General features: G+C 40.3%; 1 protein-coding gene across 6 annotated transcripts in view; it reads left to right on the top strand.

The window, feature by feature from the left end:
• Positions 1-641: 641 nt before the first annotated feature.
• The window catches only part of vav2 (vav 2 guanine nucleotide exchange factor), a 172,739-nt gene continuing 151,161 nt past the window's right edge, over positions 642-22,219 (top strand). For all 6 annotated transcript variants that reach the window (XM_068335758.1, XM_068335756.1, XM_068335754.1 and 3 more), the window contains exon 1: positions 642-1,740. In XM_068335758.1, the coding sequence (XP_068191859.1) occupies positions 1,537-1,740 (204 nt within the window). In that variant the 5' untranslated portion in view covers positions 642-1,536. The remainder of the gene's footprint in view (positions 1,741-22,219) is intronic.

Raw genomic sequence — 22,219 nt, 5'->3', positions numbered from 1 at the left:
TGGTTTAATTACACTGTTTTACCACCCATGTCTGTCTACTGTCGTGCTCATTGGGGTGAATGAGCTGATTTTAATGCAGAATTTAATTCAGAATAAAACAATAACAACCACTGCTTTATGCAATATGTGTCAAACTCATATAATCGCATAAAAACTCTCCCTTTAAAGAGATCTTACTGCACTGAACCCAGGAAAAGGACTTTACAGCAGTTTTGTTTTTGGTGTGAAATTTCCTTGTTTCCTTCTCTGCAGCAACAGCTTTTCTCCATTAGAGGGCGCATGTTCAACTCCCAGTAACCCCCCCCACCCTAGAAATATCGCCCTGAACTCCCAGTCTTGCAGTGTGGAGCCACTTGAACAAAGTGTGGACTGTCTGTCCAACTCTGCGTGTCAGGTAATCGGCACAGACGAACCAGTTCGACCCTCCTGGTCCGACGTCGAGCGAGACGCACGGAGGTTCCCCCGTGGATCAGCGCTGCGCCCGGGTCAGAGTTTGGGTCCGCTAGACATCTCCGACCAGAAGAGAAACAGGACGAGTGGGACAGAGAGAAGGGAGAGAGGGGGTGGGAGAGAGAGAGAGAGAGAGAGAGAGAGAGAGAGAGAGAGAGAGAGAGAGAGAGAGAGAGAGAGAAAGAGGGAGAGAGAGAGCATGAACGGAAGGGAGGCACAAATGACTGAAAAGCAGAGCTGTTCACACGCGTAGCGCTATTTTTGGGGCGTGTGTAAAGGCGCCACACAAAGTAACGTTAACCGGATCATTTACGCTCATATTTTCGTCCTGGACCTGTTTTCCTCTGCCGGGGGGAGCGTTGTTCACACCGTGTTATGGAAAGAGGGTGATCCCGGCGCCGTGGAGAGACCCCACTCTCTCGTGTGATCTCCTCCTCTTTATTGTTTGCTGTGGGAATCTGAAGTTTGTTTTTTTGTTTTTGTTTTTGTTTTTGTGTGTGTGTGTGTGTGTGTGTGTGTGTGGACGCTGAACTTCCGAGGAAACGATTAATTCAAACGATCCTCCCAGACTTGGAGACCAGGAGCGGCGTTTGTTCGGGCTGCTGTTTTTGGATTCAATGAAATGTGAGACATTGGTCCAGTCCACACATGACACACCGCTGCATCCAGCTGCTTCATCCACCACCACCACCCTTCATTCACGATGGATTGGATTGGATGTGCTGAGAAAAAGTTTTTCAGGATGAAGAGGAGAAAATTCCCTTAGCTCGACTCTCGCCCGCTTTACTACATCTGTTGGAAAGGTGTTGTTATTTTAGCCTTTGCCAAGCCTTCATCGTTTCCATGTTGTGGCCGCAGCAGAGCTGACATGCGTCTGGTATGGGCGTATAGTGAGGTGACACACTACCACTAACACAGTTGTGAACAGCGCCTGGTCATTGAGTTGATAGTGAATGAGAGAGACATCCGTGCGCAAGTAGGGACCGACCGGAGCGCCTGCTTTGTGCGCGGCGATCCACCGCTTTCAACCCGCCGTGAAGACTTGGAGGACTCGGTTACTTTGGGACGAGAGTCTCCGCAGCTGATATGGAGGAGTGGAGACAATGCGGGAGGTGGTTGATAGACTGCAAAGTCCTGCCCCCGAACCACCGGGTCGTGTGGCCCTCGGCGGCCGTCTTCGACTTGGCGCAGGCCCTGCGAGACGGGGTGCTCTTGTGCCAGATGTTGCACAACCTCTCACCGGGATCAGTAGACCTGAAGGAGATCAATTTCAGACCCCAGATGTCACAGGTGAGTCAGTGCAAGCTTTGAACCTGCAGGTGATTGGAGATTTCACTGTTGTCTATGGTTCAAGCAAGGGTCCCGGCCTTGGTAGTTTTTGGAAAGCTGAGTGACATTCTGCTCCATGTCATTCCCTGGATTTTCATCAGTTCACCGACAGATTAAAACAGGAAACCTTCCCCTTTGCACCAAACCCAGCCACTGCTTGTGATGCTCCAGATGGGCATGTTGCTGTGTATTTGTAATTCCACACATACAGGGCTCATTCAGGCTCATACAGATGAAGGAACAGGGTGTAAACCATGCATGTACTCTTAGTGATGGTTGCCTACTGCCAGAGAGAAAGATCACATCACAAGGTGTGTAGTTGCTCTTCAATGCCTGCTGCAACTTTGCTCGAGATGAACATTGTCAATCCTGCTCTATAAGAAGGAGGGGTCACAGAGGGTAATTTGCTGAGAGATTACCCATATTACACCAAATAAGTCAAAAGAATGTCACGTTTGTCGATGTGTTATTGGTAAGTGGGTGTGGCACTGGTTCAGCTGAGTTAAGCAACACTCCTAAAGGCTAAACCATGACATTTGGTCTCCAATAAAGCTTCATTACTTGAGGGGTTAGAGTTCTGAGAAAGGTATCCTGATTGGCCAACAGTTGCCTCGGTGCAGGCTGCACTTTGTCTGCTTTGCCGTGCCCACAGAGGCTGAAACATAATGACCCTACGTCACCCTGTGACAGCACATTTATCCGATGTTGTTGGCACACCTTCCGTGACCTCTTTCTGTCATAAAAATGTGTGAATGATTGTATTCACTGTATCAGCCTGGCTTTCAGTCTCTAACTATTTTTCTCCTTCTTGATTCTTTAAAAAAAAAAATCCTTGAAGTTCAATGTGGTAAATAAAACTCCAGCAATTTTAATAATGTTATCTCTGAACAGGCAAAACAATGCATATTGAGAGCAGAGTTTATTTTGAATGACATCAACGTAAACCATCTCGGACAAATTGTTCACCGTTTGGAAACAAAAAAAGCCTCATGAGGATATCTTCAACAGAGCTGAGTGCCATTTGTCATCCTGTAAAAGAGGTTCTGAATAGTGAAATGTCCTGAAGCCACTAAGATTGTTATAAGGGATTGAGGAAAGTATACACATGTTTCTGGTGTTAACTGCTGCACAGCTAGCAAATGTTTTGTAGCTCCTGTTTCTCAGATGTGAGGAGTTTCCCATTTTGGTGTTATGCATTTGCAAGTTGTACACATTCTTTCGCTTTTGGGGATGCTTTTCTACAAAAAAGATCTTAATTTAAATTGGGCTCTGAGAATATGTCTATGGAATAAATTCTATAATAGTGAATGAATGAATATAAATGAAAGTTGTGGCCTTCGTCTGGCTGTCTTGCCCGGTAACCAGTAGCCAGTAGCCTGGACTTATCATCTCTGGAAGCCACTGACTTCCATGATTACAAGGTGAGAGAGAGGTCTGGATGGCACGCTTTGATCCACCCACTAATCCCCTGCCCCCGGTCCCACTGTGTCAGTCTGCAGTGAGGATGGAAGGGGTGTCCTTAGTGACAAATTGGGTTAAACAACATCCTGGCAGGAGAACATAGTATGTGATTTATGATAAGGAAAAGGTCACAGTACATGTGCTGTAACACCCAGAAAACCCAGAGTTAGAGGCTTAGCTAAATGGAGCTGAACCAGACTGATTAAATTATTTTCTCAGAATCAAATCTCTTCCCACTTTCACAAACAGATTAATAGCTTCTAAAATGGGGTTTTATCTTTGAATATGACTCTAAATAACACTTGGTGTGTTCTACACAAGGAGCAGATGTCCAGCGGACATCCAGCAGCGTCACCTACATCAAAACTGAGAAGGTTTTGGGAATAACATTCATTCAAAAAATGCCAGGCATCCTTTTTTTTTTGTTGATTTTATTCAGTTGCTGCTGTGAACAGAATCCAATAACAGAAACACTTTTGGCAGTCATCCCAGTTTGTTCTCTTGTGCATTGCTGTTGTGTTTTAGTGCAAAATGCACAGCTATGAGGGAAGTCGTTCTAGCAAAAGTGAGGTCAGCGCTGTGCTGCTACTGTAGCACGTTTCTGACGAGTGTGTTGGCATCTGTACAATGTAATAAAGCGTCCGTTTGATTTGTTGAACCTCCTCTCCGCTGGCGCAGTGGCTTGAAGGGGGTTGTGAGTTCAAAACCGAGTTAGCATGTTCAACTCATGTTGCTCATAGTACTGAAATACAAAGCGAAAAAAAATCGATCAGCACCCCGTCTAGACTGAAATGCTTGTCGTCTTGTTCCAGAAGCTGAATATCTGAGCTCGGCTGTGCAGAATGATTTACGGTAGATGGAGAATCTGATGCTGTTTGTATATTTGTTGCTGAACGTGGGAAGTTCCTCTGTTTGTGCTTCCACCAGTTGACCTTTGTCATCACAAACACATAAATAGATCAATGTTTAATACTCTCAATGGGATAAAACAAGCAGTTTGTAGGACTGATGAACAAGTCTGTGAAAAAATACAAGTGTCACCAATAGACCCAAACAAAGATCATTAGCTCCTCTTTAAACAAAGCTCTGAGGTTACTTCCTGTAAGCTCTGTGCGATTTGAATAAAGAGTTTTTTTCTCCTGACAGAAAAAAAAAAAATACAGAAGCAGAGTGTGTCTGAATTAATAACGGTTGAAATGTGTGTACAAGTGACTGAAAAAGGAAATGCCCATTCATGCATTCTTCCAGCTCACAGTAAGGAAGTTGCACAGCTTACTGTGATATTCATGAAGTAAATTTTAAGCACTGAAACGCCAAAGGGAGTGTCTGACATCCGAAGCGGCTGTAAGGCTTGTTTTGTTCGAAATTATTTTTAATAGGAACATCCTGCAAACAGATGGTAACACAAGACATCTTTCAGCTACCGGCTCTATTTGACCCGACTCAGCTGTGGCGTCATTTTTCCTAAAGGTTGTTTCCCATTAGATTGTACCACCTCAGCGTAGCTGGTTGCCATAGCAATGTTGCGTGAAACTGATTTGACGTCATCTTCAACGTGAAACACGAATATCACCAGTTCTCAAAGGGGGATGCAATGACACACTGACGATTCCCTGTGATCAATCAGTGGTCTGTAATGGTTCACTTCATACCTGTTCATTCTTTTTCTTAGAACCTTAGCTGAGTCTTTACCAAAAACAGAAAACCAAACACATCATAAAAGGAGTAGAATTGCATTGAATAAGGCCAAATGCGTGCTACGTGGTGTTGGTGTTGGAATTTCTTTGAAAGCCTAAATTTAAAAAAACCCGCAAGCCTGAGAAATTACAGGTGATGTGTAACTCATTTCTGTTACTGGATCACACAGCAAGCATATAATCAATACCCAAACACAGGAGAAGAAAAGCTTTTTTTTTTTTTTTTTAATTTTAACTTTTTTTTCTTTGTGTGGACAATTGATCAATGATAATTTTTCATTTTCTCATCTCAACATTTCACATGTCTTGTTTTCGGATGACCTTCATTTATGTGCTAGGAATAAAGCTCATTCTTAAAAGATTGCAAATATTTCTCTCAACCTCAAGGGCTTAACTAGATGCCTAATGAGTGCTGGTGTTGGGAAATGCTTCTGAGCTCAAAGTGCACATATCAAGAATCCAGCGCCTCAGGCTGCATCTTAAAGACAAGACTGAGCTGTGCTCCCTGAAGCCCTTTGTGTGTTCTACAGGTTTTTTTTTTTTTTTTGCTTTCCTGTTAGTGAGTAGTGAGGTAGTTCTGAATACCTTTGGGATGACTCAGGTAGGTATGTGTGTGTGTGTGTGTGTGTGTGTGTGTGTGTGTGTGTGTGTGTGTGTGTGTGTGTGTGTGTGTGTGTGTGTGTGTGTGTGTGTGTGTGTGTGTGTGTGTGTGTGTGTGTGTGTGTGTGTGTGCGCACAGTAGCCTACCTGTGTTCAGATTGAACACAAAGTGATCCTGGAGCTCCTCGCTGCTCCACAGGACTCCAGATCTCACAGAGTCTCCTGCTTCTACTCACAATAAATAAGGCTCTTCCTCTTTGTCCGGCTGCCACCACAAATATTTCTCTTTTCTGGGAGGAATCAGGAACTGATTGAAATATAGCATTTGTAATTGCTATTTTTTTTCCTTCAAACTGAAATAGTAGTTAATTGTATACATTAGAATTGTGTCAACTTTTAGGAAGGTTAGCCTTATCGAATACAAAATCATCATCATCATGATTGAGCTTCATTCTGCCACATTCTTGATTTTAACAATTTTACTGGAGTTTTTGTTGCTAAGAGATTTAGACAATCTTTGTAAATGCTGTTTGTGTGACGCTGAAGCCGACGTGTTAAGGAGCTCTGCAAGGGTGACAATAGGATCAGAGGGAGTGCATGAAGAAAGTAAAAAAAAAAAAAGACTTGGTAAATGCCCACCCCCCCTTGTATTCTAAAATCTCTGTTAGTGACCACTGTAGGTTGGGGGTTGTGTACTGTAGACCACCACCCACTGTGGCTCCCTGAGGGGTAATTTAATCTCAGCGTTTGGTCTACTGTTGACCCCCCTGACCCCAGCACCCGCCGGATGCAGGTAATACTCCTAATGGAGCTTGTTAGAGACACATCCTGGGTTGCACAGCTGGGACGGTGCCGCTGGAAGATAATGAGAATGACAAGGGGGGCGGGGGTCATTCTGGGCAAAAGGCTTTCTAGCCTCTTGTGTGAGCTAATCGTTCTCCTAAGGCTGTGATCATCTTTTTTCTGTAACTTTTGATGTTCGTGTGGCTTGTGAGTTGATTTTTTTCCACGTTTCACAAGGTAATAAGAAGTTATCCATGTCATTTTAACTGTATTTTTCTGGGGTGGTTTCTCTTGGCAGTATGATCTCATTTTCCAGCAAAGATTCATCTAAGATAGCCAAAAAGAAATTGTGGCCAAAGGTACAACAGCAAACCCAGGTTGGAAAGAAATGTGATAGTAAATCAATAGTACTCCTGTAATCCTGGGGTACACACCAGTCACCATATCAATGCATTGATCGTTACAACGAGAGTCATACCTGTTTTTACTCAAGGCAAGATTGCACGGCTTAGTTCAGATCCGTATTCCCAGAGCTCATAGGAATTCAGTGTCCTATTCAAGGTCGCCTCATCCATGCGGATGTCTTGGAGCAGGAAGGAGCTTTAACTTTGTCAAGTTGAAGGACAGTCTTGTATCCCCCTGGCCTAAAAATAGACATTCCCCTAGAAACAGAAGTGACGCAGACTAAGCCCAACAAGAAATGGACTTTAAGTTTACTTGTGTGAGCATATTACTTCCCATTATTCACCTCGCTCCTTGCATCCACCAAAATGGTCGGGGATAAAACTTGAGCAAACAGAGGAATTAGTGTTTTTTTTTCTTTTCTGCTATTTTCTGAAATGATGTTGTTTTCCGATGATGATTGCACAGCTGGATGAGCGTGTAGTCTCATGTTTCATTGAAAGTGTTAATTAAGTCAATGTATTTTCACAGCAGATGTATATATCTTGCCCTACACACAGCAATTTTCAGCAATATAAATGGTAATTAGCATATGTTTACAGCTCTCCTCATCTTCCTGATGGTAACATTTCTATGGTAGGGCTTAAACAATGAGAATAAATGAATGAATGAATGAATGAATGAATGAATGAATGAATGAATGAATGAATGAAAACAATGAAGAGAGATATGTTGTTGTTCTTGATTTGGTTTGGTTCTTTTTGTCCAGACCTGAGTCTGTTGTATAATGACAGAAGACTGATCTCCAGTCCTCATTCACGACTCCTCACTTCTGAACAGAAGAAAACAAAAACAAAACAAAACCTTGGATTGATGACAAACTGAAATGATTTCTGGGTCAGCCGGGGGAATGATTAAGCAAGATGAGTGACACGTATCCCCACGCTTCAGCTTGACCTTAATGTCTCATAAGAGATGGCCTAAAGCCTTTGAGAACAGTGTTAGAAACAGCTAAGTGCTGTTTACACCTCTGTGATGCTTCCTCACAATGTTTGTTACACCCAGCATGTGGGAAAACTTAGCTGAAGACGGCATAGTGCGTATTCCCACATAGCATATGCAGTATTTTACTCTTCTACCAAAAACAAATACTGTGTTGTTGCATCAAGTTAGCATCTGAGTACCACACATTGTTTTTTCTGCCCATTTTGTTAAGTGAACATCTTTCTATTTTCATTCTTTTTAAAGAAATGGATCTACCATTTAATTTGATTTCAAACTAGTATTTTATTCTTGTTTGAAGATACAGAAAACAATCAGAACTTTTACAGCAAGTTATCAGGAAGCTTTGGAAATTGCGTTAAAAGCCTTAGAGAAAAGAAAAAACTGTTAGTTAGTGGCAATTAGCTGGAGGAGAAGATGGGATGTGTGCTTCCCTGAAAGCACTTTCCATAAATGAGTTAATGGACCAGACACTAAAATCTAATATGTGATTTGCCAAATTTAGCTGTCTTGCTTCATGTTTTCTGTTATTGACTGTTCTTCTACACTTGCTGCATAGAAATGAAATGTGGCAATATGTGCTACCCCAACTCATTATTAAATTATTTCTTTATCTGTTTTTTTTTTAAAAAGCAAGCAACTTGTGATAGATAGATAGATAGATAGATAGATAGATAGATAGATAGATAGATAGATAGATAGATAGATAGATAGATAGATAGATAGATAGATAGATAGATAGATAGATATTATTATATATTATTGAACTTGAACAAAGGCCTAAGTCTTGATGTGTAAGACAGAGATGGCCACATTTGTCCGTAAATGCAGGAGAATATGTGGCTTCAGCTGCTCCACTCATTCATTAGGAGGATAACGCCTCACAGTCTTCCATGGACTCCCAGAGAATAAAAGGCAATAAAGGCTCACAGCTCGTAATGCACAGCACAGACCTAAATAGGAAAACAGTTAAGCACTTGTTGTGTAAATCCTATAGTGGTTTAGATCGATATTCATTAAGTGTAAGATGAATGGTTACACACACGAGCTTGTGCAATGGGATAAGGGAACAGGAAGAGAATTTGGAATTAAACCAAACCCCTTAACTTTGGGATTTCTGCATGCAGTACTGTTAAATTCTGGCACACGTGCATGAGTTGGATGTAACACAAACCGCAGCTCCCACAAGCTATAGCACTGCAGCAGGTCTTAGACGTAGTGCAGACACTCTAATTTCCCTAAAGCATTTGAATTGTAACATAACCCAATATTTAAAGGGTGAATGGTAATGCAATAACCACTAAATGGATGGAATGATTCAATAACCGTTTAATAATGATGATAAAATGCTGAGTATTATTGTTGTTACAGCCTAACTGGTGATTTCTACTTCATTAGTCTTTTGATTCCTCAGCCTTACATTTGATTGGTTTACAGCTTAACTCTATCTTTCAGGCCAAACTGAAATGGCCTCTCAGCTTAATGGGTGCCAGTTTGAATGAGACCCAATCAAAAGTTTTGGTGTAAATGTACAGTCATCACAACGTCACAAAGGATATACTGTAGTAATATACTTAAATCTCACAGCCAGATTTGACTTACAGGAGGACTAATAACTGTAAAATAAAATTTAAAAAAGTAGGTTTTAAGGTGTGTGAGAGTTTGCAGGAACTTTCTGTCACCACTTTATTAAAATTCAAGAATACCTCAAGACATGATTGTGATATATTTACCATAATCTAATAAAACTGAGGTAAAACTATCATTAAAAGTGCCCGATTTCACTAGTTTGTGTGTTTTATATTCGTTTTCGGATTAGGTTGTGTAGTTATCGCTTTATAGTTTGTAGTATCCACTCCAACCTTTCATTTGTGATGTTCTGCTTCATGTCAGACATGATGGAAGAGGTTGAGAAGGAATTTTTAGCAGTGCTTATTCTAGTGAAGCTCATTTTAAGGTGCAAAGACAAAGTGTCCATAGTCAAGAAATATTGATTCCTCATCTGTGTCAAGCTTTAAGAAAGTTACCATATGTATTGTGTCAGAAACTTGTGGATGTTGAGAACCTCACATCTATGGAAAACACCCACTCACACTCGCACTTACCCACACTCGTATTCACACCTACAGACTATTTGGAGTGATCTGTTCACCTAATTTGCATGTTCTTGTAGGTGGGAGGAAGCTGGAAAGCCTGGAGAGAACTCACACAGACATGGGGAGAACATGCGAAATCTGCACAGAATGGCCCTAGGTGGTTTTGTTTTTGAAATTCCATTACTCCTCGACCATTTTGCACTATTCATTTAATTCCAACGGATTCTGAAAGCCAAGAACATGGAATTTTGGTGAACTTGTTACTTTAAATTGTTTGTAGGGTTGACAGTGAGTATGAATGGGTGTTTGTCTTTTGGTGCGGTGCTGTGATGAGCCGGCGACTTGTTCAATGTGTACCCCACCACTTACCCGTAGTCAGCTGGGATAGAATCTGGTGTAACCGGAAGCACATGTCAATATAATCAATATAATGTATCAATATCAGCACTACCATCAAATTTGGTATATAATGTAGCAATGGCATTTGCTGCACCAGCAAAGCAGGAGAAGAAAGTAATTTTGAAGAGAGAAAATGGACAGAAAATGTCACTTTTGTGTTATTAGCTAGTAACAGTCTTTGAATTATTAAACATACTAACTTCAAACCAGCTCTGGTAGCTCAGACGTCAGATCCAGAGTGATTACAGCTATAGCGAATAAATCAGTGTTTCTACCCAATGATGCAAGTTTTTAAACCCCGTTGCAACACATCATCTCATCGTTTTTCATGCGGTATTTTTCAGTGGCCCGAACATGACTCAGTCTGGTCAAGAGAAGCCGAGACGTGTGGTTTATGGTGTGTATTTAAAACACTTCTCCACCTAAAGCCTGAGGAATATTCTTCTGCCTCCTCCTTCCTCTCTCTTCTCCGCATTCCTCAGGGAACTCAGTCTAAAATGTGAGCACAGAGTTTGTGTGGGGAAGTCCGAGTTGATCTAATCTTTCAAAATGAGGGAGAATTGAATTGATGTCATGTAAAGCTTAGAGGAGGACTTAAAGAAACCGTTTCATTGTCAAGTGTAAGATTCTCAGCTTTGACTCTTTCACATAGGTTCTCTCTCTTTGGATCCTCTCATTACAATCTCAGACACATTTCATGTTAACAAAATCCTTCCACCATGACTACATGCTGCCACTTGGGCCATGCCGCTAGAGAGGGACAAAGAGATCATGAAGCCTTATGGATGCCGTCTGATTTCTAAAAAGGCTCCATCTGTATGGTGGTTGTTGGGGGTGATTAGCATGGACACGCAGTGGAATGGCGCCTGAATTCTCCCAGAGCCAGCTAAGCTCTGCTGGGTGCCATCATTCCAGAGAGAAATCAGAAAGAGGAGGCCATAGTTTCATTTCTGTACTGGTGAGCCAGATGGCTGAAACTATCCCCTGTGGTTTGTGTCAAACCAGAACAGACCCTTTTCTCCTTAATGAATTTCTACTTCTTCGTTTTTAATCAATCTTTTTTTTTTTTTTTGTCTTTTCCAAGCTTTGACTCGTATCCGTCAGTATCATCAACTGCCAGCAGTGAAACTGTGTTGCCTGAGCCGTCGCTTGAGCCTGACTCAAATTGTGGCGTTAGCTTCATTGTTGCACGGATTAGGAACTGGATTGGGCTCCAGGGAGAGGCCCCCAAGTGTAGCTGCACACACATAGACTCACACTATAATGCTTTAGCAGCATCTTTCTAGGGAGAAGATAAACAGCTTCATATTTTCTCTATCTTCTCGCCAAATAAAGCATATATGTGCCTCAGGTGACGCACTGCCTATTGGCTACCAAGTATAGGAGAAGTGTTTATATGTTACAACAGCCATGGATTTTTCAAGCCTTTGCCCCAAGAAGCCCTGGTATCCAATTACGGATGCGTATTGATCATATCACATAATTGGCTCTGGAAACGGAAGGGCACAAAGGTAGGGTTACGACTTCAGACTCTGTCCCATAAAGGGCCAGTTCTTATTGATCGTCTGCATGGCTCGGCCTCTTGTTAATCATGCAAACAAAGTGTAAGTGTGTTGCAGGTTACAGCGGGTGCAAGAGATCATTTCCTCACACTCCACCTTTAACTTAAGGTCTGCTTGTTTGTGATCTGCAAACGCTTCTCAAGTGAAGTTTTCATGGTTTGTGACAATTTCAAACATGACATTATACAAGTACCAAAGAATGTGTTTTAGTGTAATATAGGGCTGTGTTTAATAGATTTGTATGCCAAGAATTGTATGCTGTATTTAAGACAAATTGTCTTTTTCAAATCAGTTAGTCACAAGTCCAAAGGATTTATTACGTGATGATGTAAAGACAAAATAAAAGCCAGAAGATATTCCTGAAGCTGTGAGGAACAGGGGTTAATCATGTCCAGGTTCCTGGTTCCCACAAATTAACTGAATCAGATGCCTGATTATTGGCTTAGACAATAAGCCGTACCATAATACACAGTGTGATGCGCTGCTGGTTATCCACCACCGCCAGCAGCGGTAGCTTTAGTATGAAAGACAGTCTTTTCAGTAGGGACTGAACCAGAGTTGCTCCGTTGAAGGTCGGCCTCTTATCGCCGGACTGTTAATAGTTGTAGTAACACAGACACCTTGTCTTTCACAAATTTGCATTCTGTAGATTTCGAGCCAGCCTTCTAAATCTTCAAAAATTCTACGTTGTAATTAATTTTTCATTAATGCCTCTGTTATTTGCTGCCATCTTGCATGCTAATGAAGTTGTAATTGTTACTGTTAACAACTTCCAGCTATTATCTGAATTGGAAGTTATCTTGCAGGTGCACAGGTGAGATGGAATAGGAACACTTTATGGAGAGAAAGGGAGAAGCCCATGGGAGACAGAAATTAAAAAATAAAATAAAATACTGAGACATCCATATGGTTAACTTTACATTTAATCTGTATATACTGTCAAATAGCACCCCTGTCTTTCATCATAGACATGGGATGTCACTCCTTTTGTATTTCAGGCTCTTAGTGCAACATGGGCAGTTTTTTGTAGTCCATTCATTTGGAAAATTTTATTTTACAAAAGTGATAAAAGTAAAGCTGGCCCAACATATTTCATACGTTTGGTGAACATTTAGCAGAGTCTGCTTGAAATTTTGAGCTAATGTAAGTCAGGTCAATTTATGTTCAGAATTATTAATTGATCCATGATCAATCATAAAATGTCCATTTCATTTAGCATATGTGTAAAAATGACAGAGCATTTATCAACCTGCTCACTCTATGGATGCAATTCAGCCTGTGAGAAAAAGATAGTGAGGATCTTTTTTCCCTCCAGACAAAATTGACTCTCTATGGTTTTCTGTAACGCACACAAGTTCCGCTTTCCTCCCTAGTGATTGATGATATTTCTAAAAAAACAATTTCTCATATGTCCCAGCTTGGGGAAGCCAGGTGAGCCTATTTGATTCCATTTCCCATCTAAAAAGGTAAAAAAATAAAATAAAATAAATAAAGCTGCCAACAGTCTGGTGTTAGCATAATGAAAGCAATGGAGTGTGAAGACAGGAAAAGCTGAACGATTTAGAATTAATGGCAGAAGCTCCCTGGGAAAACAATGAGAGAGCAAACCTCACAGAAGGTGGAGTCACAGATAATCTCATTGAGAGGAAGCCTTCAGTTGCTTTCTTCTGTCAAACCAAGCGTGTCTCTTACGCTGACGTTCATTGTTCATCAGGTTGTTCATTTGCTCTGACCACACAAGACGGCCAGCAGGTTTAGAACTTGTAGAACTAGAAGTTGTCAGCAAACATGCCAACTAACCTGTGAACAAAAGAAGAAAGGTCTCTGTGTGCTGTCTTTGTGTTGACCCCGTAGTTCTTTTTGGAGAGAGAGAGAGAGAGAGAGAGAGAGAGAAAGACAGAAAGATTTTTAAAATCACGATTATTCTCAAAAGCTGAATTACAAGATAATCACATTGACACAAAATCCAAAAGAGATTCACGCAAAGGGAACTCACATTTAAAAAACAAGGAACATAAGCAAAATATATGTGAATCAAACCATGTTGAGTGAGGTGTCACATGCTCCTCACTCAACATGGAACATATGACACCTTTGACACAAGTTCGTAAAAGTGTCTAAATCATTCATAGCTCTGAAATTGTTAAAAACAATTCTGATCCTTGTTTGACACATTCTTCTTAACATGTTTTCTGCATTGCAGTCAGACGAACTTTCAACCTTTTTCCTCCTGCTTAAATAAATTGCCATATTTGCTTGACCCAGAAGATGGGTCAAAATGGGTGGCTTATTTCTATGATATGAAGAAGCACATGGTATCAGTCTTCTCAATAAAACAAGTACATATGATTAATTGCAACAAGGAATATTTTTTGTTTCTTGTTTTTCATGTATGTGTGTTTTAGGACAAAAAGAAGGCTATCCAAGAAAGCTCTCATGCATATTTGCATTTTCTTGTGGGCTTTGTATCAGATACTTCATAAACCAGAAAAAATAAATAAAATTCTTTACCATTTTTTTTTTAGCTTTTAATTTTATATTTATTAAAATAATAGAATTATATAATCGTCGCTAACGTCTGATTTGATTGTGTTGGATTATTTGATCTTGGAAATCAAATATTTACTAATCGTGGTTTGATAATTTCCAATATAAAGATTAAAAAGTGACATGCAGGTTGCTTTATTATCTGGACCTCATAGAAACAAATACAGTAAAATGAACCAACAGTGAACTCAATTTCACTTTCATCAATGCTCTTATGTTATAATGGTTTTATTACAGTATCAAGATGAACTCAAATAACTTGTTAGGCAACTGCAAAATGCAATTATCAAAGACAAGTTGCTTCATCTGTCTGTGTCAGCCCAAGGTTTCCTTTTCCTTTCTGATGTCTTTCAGAGCTTCTCTCCTAACATAAGCATTTGGAGAGTGACTGAGGAAAGGAGTTGTGTAACCCTCTCCCCTCCCTTCCCCTTAAGGCAGACAACAAGAAACATGTGGATGGAGAACAGAGAGTTCAGAACACACCCTTCCCCACCTGGGATGAGTCCAACATTGCTTGGCTCCCACTGCACTTGGAGTCTGGACTCCCCACTGTTATCAATCCAAAACCTGTGCAAATGTTGCATTCTTAACGTGACTTTGCTGCTTTCTGAAAAGACTGCGTGGGTGTATGGGTGTATTCTTTTGTTCACTGTGTGTAATTTTATTTCTCTGAGTGGGGTAAAAGGTGTTATTTTCCTCTCTATATTTCAACTCTTACAAGCTGAGACTGTTTTTCCAATATTGTGTGTCTTCGTGTTGTGTTCCAATGTTTTCTGTCTAATTGTCTCATAACTAGTAGTTTTTTGCTCCACTCTGTCATTTATTGAATTAATTGCAACGTGTTTTATACCTTTGGATCACAGTCCAAGTGATGTGTTTAGGAACTTCTGCATTTCTCTTGTTTCTTTGACCCCCCAGAGTGAAACCTCCCTACATTTCCTTTATCTACATCATTGACCCCATGTGAGTATACAGTATGCAGGTGCAGCAGCCAGAATTAGAATTGCGGAATCAGGTGGTCTAACCCCTGCTTTTACAAGACTTTTGTTTGCCTTTCCATCCAACTGTATCAGTTTCAGTTTCTGTTCTCTCTGGCTTTCTGCTGTGGACTGACAAGAGGCTGGCAGGGCACAGTAATCAGGGTAAACTCATCCAAATTCAGTTATGTCCAGTATTTGTTCTGCTGAAGAAATTAGCTGGTAAAATAGTTGTTCTGTTGGTGCATTTAAAGACTGTTTTTAAAGAAGTACATTCATATATTTGTAGCGTAGTGTCTGTGGCCCAAAAGAGAATGGAAGCCAAAAGCAAGACTTCAATACACAAGGTAAAGGCATTACAATAATTTATTAGCCTATTATTCTGTATACAGGCAAATAAAATATGACCTAACAGTCCCATAAACAGCTGGTAAAACCAAGGGTCAGAGTCAGAGCATGCATGCAAGAGCAGCGATTAATATCTTCACAATTGGAGCAAAATCACCTCTTTCTCAAAATTGCATGAGACTTTATGGAGCTTTATTGGCCAAAGTTTAAAGTTGTTTGACTCAACCAAGCTTTGGTAGTAGTTGGTGTACAGAAGGTTGTTTTTCTTTGAAGTTGGCACAACCTCAGTGTGCATGATCAACATAGTAGCATTGCACAAAATTGCGCTGATGTCTTTTTGAAGTATATCAGTGAGTTTGGGATCTCAGCAGGTGTCACAGCAAGGGCATCATTTTTTGTTCCAGAAGAGTCTGGGGGTGTCAAGACGAAACACTGCAGAGAAATAGAGTAAAGTTCTGGTAGCAGCTACAGTTGTTTCTGACATTCAGTACCTATCAGTGCTCATTCAGATTCATAACTTTGTCATAACACCGTAAGACATGACTCATCAAACTTCTGGAAATATTTCATGAACCTCTTAGACTTCTCTATTTAAGGGTATGCTAACAAGATGAGCAGGGATTTATTCAAAGTAAAGGAAATTTACTTGGTAAGTGTTTATTTGCTAATTGACTGGGATTAAAAAAAAGCTTTTTGTGGAGGACTTCAAGTGATAAATAAATAAATAAATAAATAAATATATATATATATATATATATATATGTATATATATATATATATATATATATATATATATATATATATATATATATATATATATATATATATATATATATATATATATATATATATATATATATATATATTTTATTCAAGTAAGTTTGTGACAATGCATGGAAGACTTCTTGAAAGATTTTACCAGGAATATCCAAGTTCTAACCATCATCTCAAGACAATATTTTCGCTGATGACATTCTCATTACCTCATGGTGAAACTTCGTATTTTCCTCCCTTGTGTTTCCCACCAAGTATCTATTAACTCATTGACAATAGACGTCTCTCACCAGAGAAATGGCGTTTTAATTCATGAAAGCTCCTGCTGTCTTCGAGGCTCCTTGCTAAGATCGTATCCTTCAAACTGAGACATGTGACTGGCCATTTTACTGACCAACATTTCGCTGAAGGGGTGGATGTGGGTTGAGTTTGACCTGCTTGTCTTTGCCTCTGGCAGAGCTATTTCATTTCTCTTGTCCTTGTCCTGTTTTTCCAATATGACTCGACCTTGACAAAGGAATGAAGCTGGAGTGCAGGATCACAGTTTTCCCCGACCGCCACCCTCAGATGATCTGAGATGATGAACTATAGGGCTTGATGCATCCATCTCTTTCACATACATCTCTCACGAATATCCTTCCCTTCGACCACCTTCTCTCATTTCCCTTTGAGCTATTTAAGAGGAAAATGTGAACCTTACAATTTTAAAGTTATTAAGCATTTGATAGATCATGGTTTTATTGTCTAAATACATTATATTTTAAATTGTGCTGTATGACAGAAGTTACAATATGTGGCTTTTCTGTTGATAGCAAGTAAGGTCCTAGTTAATCCAAACACTGCATAGACACATCACGCCTCTCAGGTATTTAATTGTCTTTAAATGCCAGCCCGACTGATGATACCATCAGGAGGTCATTACAGGCCTCGCTGGATTAAACAAGCCCACTTCTAACCAGACAACCGAATGGCACTGATGATTTGCTGTTTGACTGCTAGAACTGATATATTTTCTCCTGACACAATTCAATTTGTGTAATCATGGAGGCAACCTTTTAGAAATCTGATGCATTATTGAACACTGGTTTGATTGATAACCACAAATCTGCTTTGGGCTGTTTTCTGTCAGTCATGATTTTGTTTAATTTTAAGGTAAATTAAATAGTAGTTGAATACTGCTTGATAAGGACTAAAAGACTTTATCTTGATATTGTAAGAGAGAGCTAACATGCATGTAATTCATGGTCTTTGTTAGTAATGGTATGGTAGATTGTTAGATTACCACAACTTGGAGCACCAAAGCTTCTTAATGCTCTAGTGCATCTAATTTACCTAAGATGCTGATGCTTTGCATGGCTGGGTCACCTGGCCCTGTGAATAGAGACATTATTGATACAGTTCTTCCTGTTGTATGCATGGCTTTAAATGCAGTTCTCTCCTCAATGTAAATTAAACTGCTCTTTGGTGTACTTGGGTCATATTTATCTGAATCTCCTCTCTTTTTGTTCTTGTTTCTTCTTTTGTGGATTTCAAGATTGATTGTTCTGTTGGTTTCTTACATTTGACTTGAATTCATATATATTTTTCCCAGTAAAACCATTTTGGTTGGAGGTGCCTAGACAACCTAATGACATTAGTTTGCATGCTATGCAAATATTTAGAACATGTTAAATAGATGATAGACGCTTATTTTATGCAAGATAGAATACCATTTTTATGTTAGTGTGCCTATTTGAATATCTAGCTACAGCACCAGAGAGCTTCAACCATTTTCTAGAAAGTTTTATTGTTCAAGTAGATTAGAGACTACCCCGAGTTGCTTGGTAGATTCCCCTCATGGTAGCTTATTGCACCTTAATATTGCTCCTTTCTACAGTTGTCTGTATAAGCAACAGGTTTGGCAAAAAGCAAACAAAAGAAATAATTAAAAAAAACCAACCTAGAATCACGTTTTCAATTTTTTTTAAAGTTTCAGATGGAATTCTCTGTAAACCCCCATCAAATAACTAAAAAAAAAAGTAACAATAACACACACACACACACACACACACACACACACACACACACACACACACACACACACACACACACACACACACACACACACACACACACACACACACACACACACACACACACACACACACACACACACACCTCATGTTCCCTTTTTGGTGTAACGGTCTCTATTTGCTATCAGAGGAAATTTTTATAATTTGTCACCAACCATTTTTTTTTAATGCTTCACCTTGTAACTATTTAGTTGTCCAATATCAAGCACTTATTTTATTGTCATAGTTGTGAACAACACAGCATCTTTGAAGCATGGCAACAGTGAAAGTGTAAGCTCCAATGCAACAACGAAGTCTCTTAGTGTCAGGTGCACTTTTATCAGGGTCATGAGGCAACAGAAATGATTGTCTGCTCCATTTCTCCCTTTATTGAGACACAGAGGATGAAACACATTGGTAGACATATGGGAACATTTACACTTTGAAGTCGCTGAAACTTCCCACCACTTACTAATTAAAACTGAGTTCAAGAGATTCTGAGAACAAACCAGAATCCTGCTCAGAACTTCGTCTTCACAAGAACAATCAAAACGGCGGAACAAACAGAAAACATTTCCATCTCTTCCTCTACTTAATGACAGTTTCCCAACGCCTCAGGACAGAGGAGAGCGCTGTAATGAGAAAAACAATGGGATGGCTTGCTAGACAACTAAACGTGATGGGAACACCTGCCATTTGTTTTATACTGAGTTTAACGATGCATTTGATAAATGGGCTATTTTGCTTTAATGCAGTTTTTAGAAGCTTCGATAGCAATGCCCCGCAGCGAAGCAGCTTAAAACTTTTAGCTAACACCTGCAGGATAGTGATACTGTTTTTTTTTTTATCAGCTGTGTCTCCAAAAAGTTGATTGAACCTGAGTGGACTAAAAAGTCAACTCCCGTGTGACTTAAATCCGTACTACGCTACACTATCTGCATCATAAATTTCTTAAATGGAATCAGCAGGCATGTTTCTTCTTCCCACAGAAGCAATGACACACTGTATGAGTCTCATGTGTTGAATGGTCTGTGGTGAGGAAAGTGCAGGTTCTAGCTTTATTAACAACCGCGCATACATCATGCATGGTGTACTGGGCAGTCGTTTTGTGAGCATAGAGCCCAGAGGCAAAATAGTGTCAGCAGAATTAGGCTATTTATAGATGATCATGTCCTGGACACGGAACACTTTTTCTGATAGGCCAACAGGTTTAACTTCTAGGAGTGAAAGTCACTATAAATACGTTTATATATCTTGATTTGTTGCACGTTTGACTTTTACAATATTTTCCTGCTTGTTAATGTGGGGAATGGGTTATAATCTCAGCCAAAAAGAATGTCTGTGAACTCTGTCAAAGTGAAACAGCCATGATAGGAAAAGGCTCGACACAACATATTTTGTTCAAAGGAAGAGTGACTGTGCTGTTTCAGTATACACACTTCTGAGTTATTGATCATTCTGACAGATAAATATTTATGTCTCTCAGCTGATTGGTGATGCAGTATTGTCTGTATGAAAGTAGCTTTTCAAAATCTGAGGGTAACCTCCACATTTTGTACACAAACCTGACTGTTCATGAGAAACCAATTGAAAACACACAAAATTGTATCTATTGCACACTTAAAGCTTTTATCACTTATAAGGTTAATTACTTAAATCTTTTCAAGGGTATCTAGATCGACTCTTACCAAACGAACAGTAAATTCATTGATATAACTTAATGAGTTTAATGGAATGATTTATCACTTTGTATTCTTTTCCATGGAACATTGAACGGAGCTCCACAAACTGACTCCTGACTTGACTTGTTGATTATCGAACCACTGATGTTGACTGGATGAATAAGCTCGGAGCACAGGTTTCAGTGTTGACTTCACTCTTTGACAGTTGGGCAATGGGAGTTTAGCTGACAGATTTCAACAGTTTATGTTCATGTAGAGCCAAGTTAGGTCCACCAGCACACCTAAACAACACTGGCACCGTTATAAAGTAGACTATTTGCCCCCATAATTTTTTTTAAGGCAAATTTGACACATTGGCACATCACAGAGCTTAGCAATGTTTCTCATTTTGTTCATCCGTAGTCCTCTTGTGAAATATCTGAGTGTTCATTTCCTGAATATTAAAGCCATCTGTTGGTGTTTGCTTCCTCCTCACCCCTTTCTCCCCCCTTCTGATGTGCTGTGTGGTTGCCATTCATTACAGGACTCACAACCCACCCTTACAGTCCAATTACATCAGCGCCACAGACTGACATGACAATGAACATGCACACATTCCACGGGTCAACAAAGGAGGGCGGGAGGAGAGGAGAGTGACGTTCTCAGTCATGCTCACATTATATTGTGCATGTATGTAAATTTACATGTGACATCTGTCAATTCTGACTCCAGTCAGCAGGTCTTTTTTTTTCCAATCCTTTACAAAATTGTGCATTCTTGTATATATTTATGAAATAAATTTCACCAATTTGCTTCAGCTAAGAAAAGGTGTAGTAGAAGCTACTGTCTGTCGTTCCTGTTTTTTTCCCCACAACATGCCCAGTTGCATTTACTGACCATTCCTCTCACAGCAGCTTGTATATGTTTGCCAGAGTTTGATGGATCGTTTTCAGGATAAAAGCAAACACAGACAGCGAATGCTGCAGGTGGATGGAGTGAACCTGTGAACATGGTACTGTAACGCAGAGAAATTGATCGGAATGCTTGAGCACACCGGTCTGGCTTGAGGGTTAATGAATAATTTAAATGTGGATGATGACTCAGCACTAGTAGCTGTGATTTCCTCTTAAATGTATACAGTAAAATCATTTGTAGTGTGGATTGTTTACAGGGTGAACTGTCAGAATGGAGACAGCAACACAGAGTTCTCTGAATGTGCTCAAATGACACAAAATCCACACGAATTTTCATGGAGGTTAATTGGGAAATATTGTGGGGAAAAAGAGAAATCAGTCTTTACTCTAATGCAACTACACTGTTGAAGTTGAAAGGGACATTCTAACAAATGAAAACATCATTCTGGCAGTTTGTTGGCCCAAGAGAGGCTAATTTACTGATGAAAGCGCTGGCAATGAAATGTTTGTATTATTTACTGGAAATGAATCTACAGTAATTTTGATATTGAACTATTTCTTTGACCTCGCCGAGGAACCATCATGTTATTGTGGTGGAGAGGTTTGTGTGCCCTAAGAAACCTGAGAGCTACGTTGTCAGGAGTCTGGTAAGGTCACCCAAGGCAAAAAAGTCTTAGGTGAAGGACCAGACAAAGAATGGTTCAGAAGACCCTATGACAAATAGAGAACGAATGTCCATAGGAAGCCCACGTTTGGAGCCAGGCCTGGGCAGAGGGCCGGTCAGTGAGTGACCACGGGGCCTCGCTGAGCTCAGCCCATAAAAGCAACTTGGGTTTTCCCCACCTTTGTGGACCCACCACCTGCCGGGCAGATCGATGGGGTCGGGTGTGCTGCCATATAGGTGACACTGAAGACAGGGGGTCACGACGGACCAGACCCGGGCGGCAGAAACTGGCTTTGGGGACGTGGAATGTCACGTCAGTGGTGGGGAAGGAGCTGGAGCTTGTGTTGGAGGTGGAGTGTTACCAGTTGGATCAGGTGGGGCTTACCTCCAGCATAGTCTCGGTTCTGGATTCAAACTCCTGGATAGGGGTTGGACCTTGTTCCTCTCCGGAGTTGCGTCAAGCGTGAGGGCGGGTGTGGGGATACTCACAAGCCCTTGGCTG

Source organism: Antennarius striatus, chromosome 15, assembly GCF_040054535.1.
Source record: "Antennarius striatus isolate MH-2024 chromosome 15, ASM4005453v1, whole genome shotgun sequence".
NCBI classification, from domain to species: domain Eukaryota; kingdom Metazoa; phylum Chordata; class Actinopteri; order Lophiiformes; family Antennariidae; genus Antennarius; species Antennarius striatus.
Note: the sequence above shows the minus strand (reverse complement) of the source record. Positions and strands in the feature narration are given on the sequence as shown.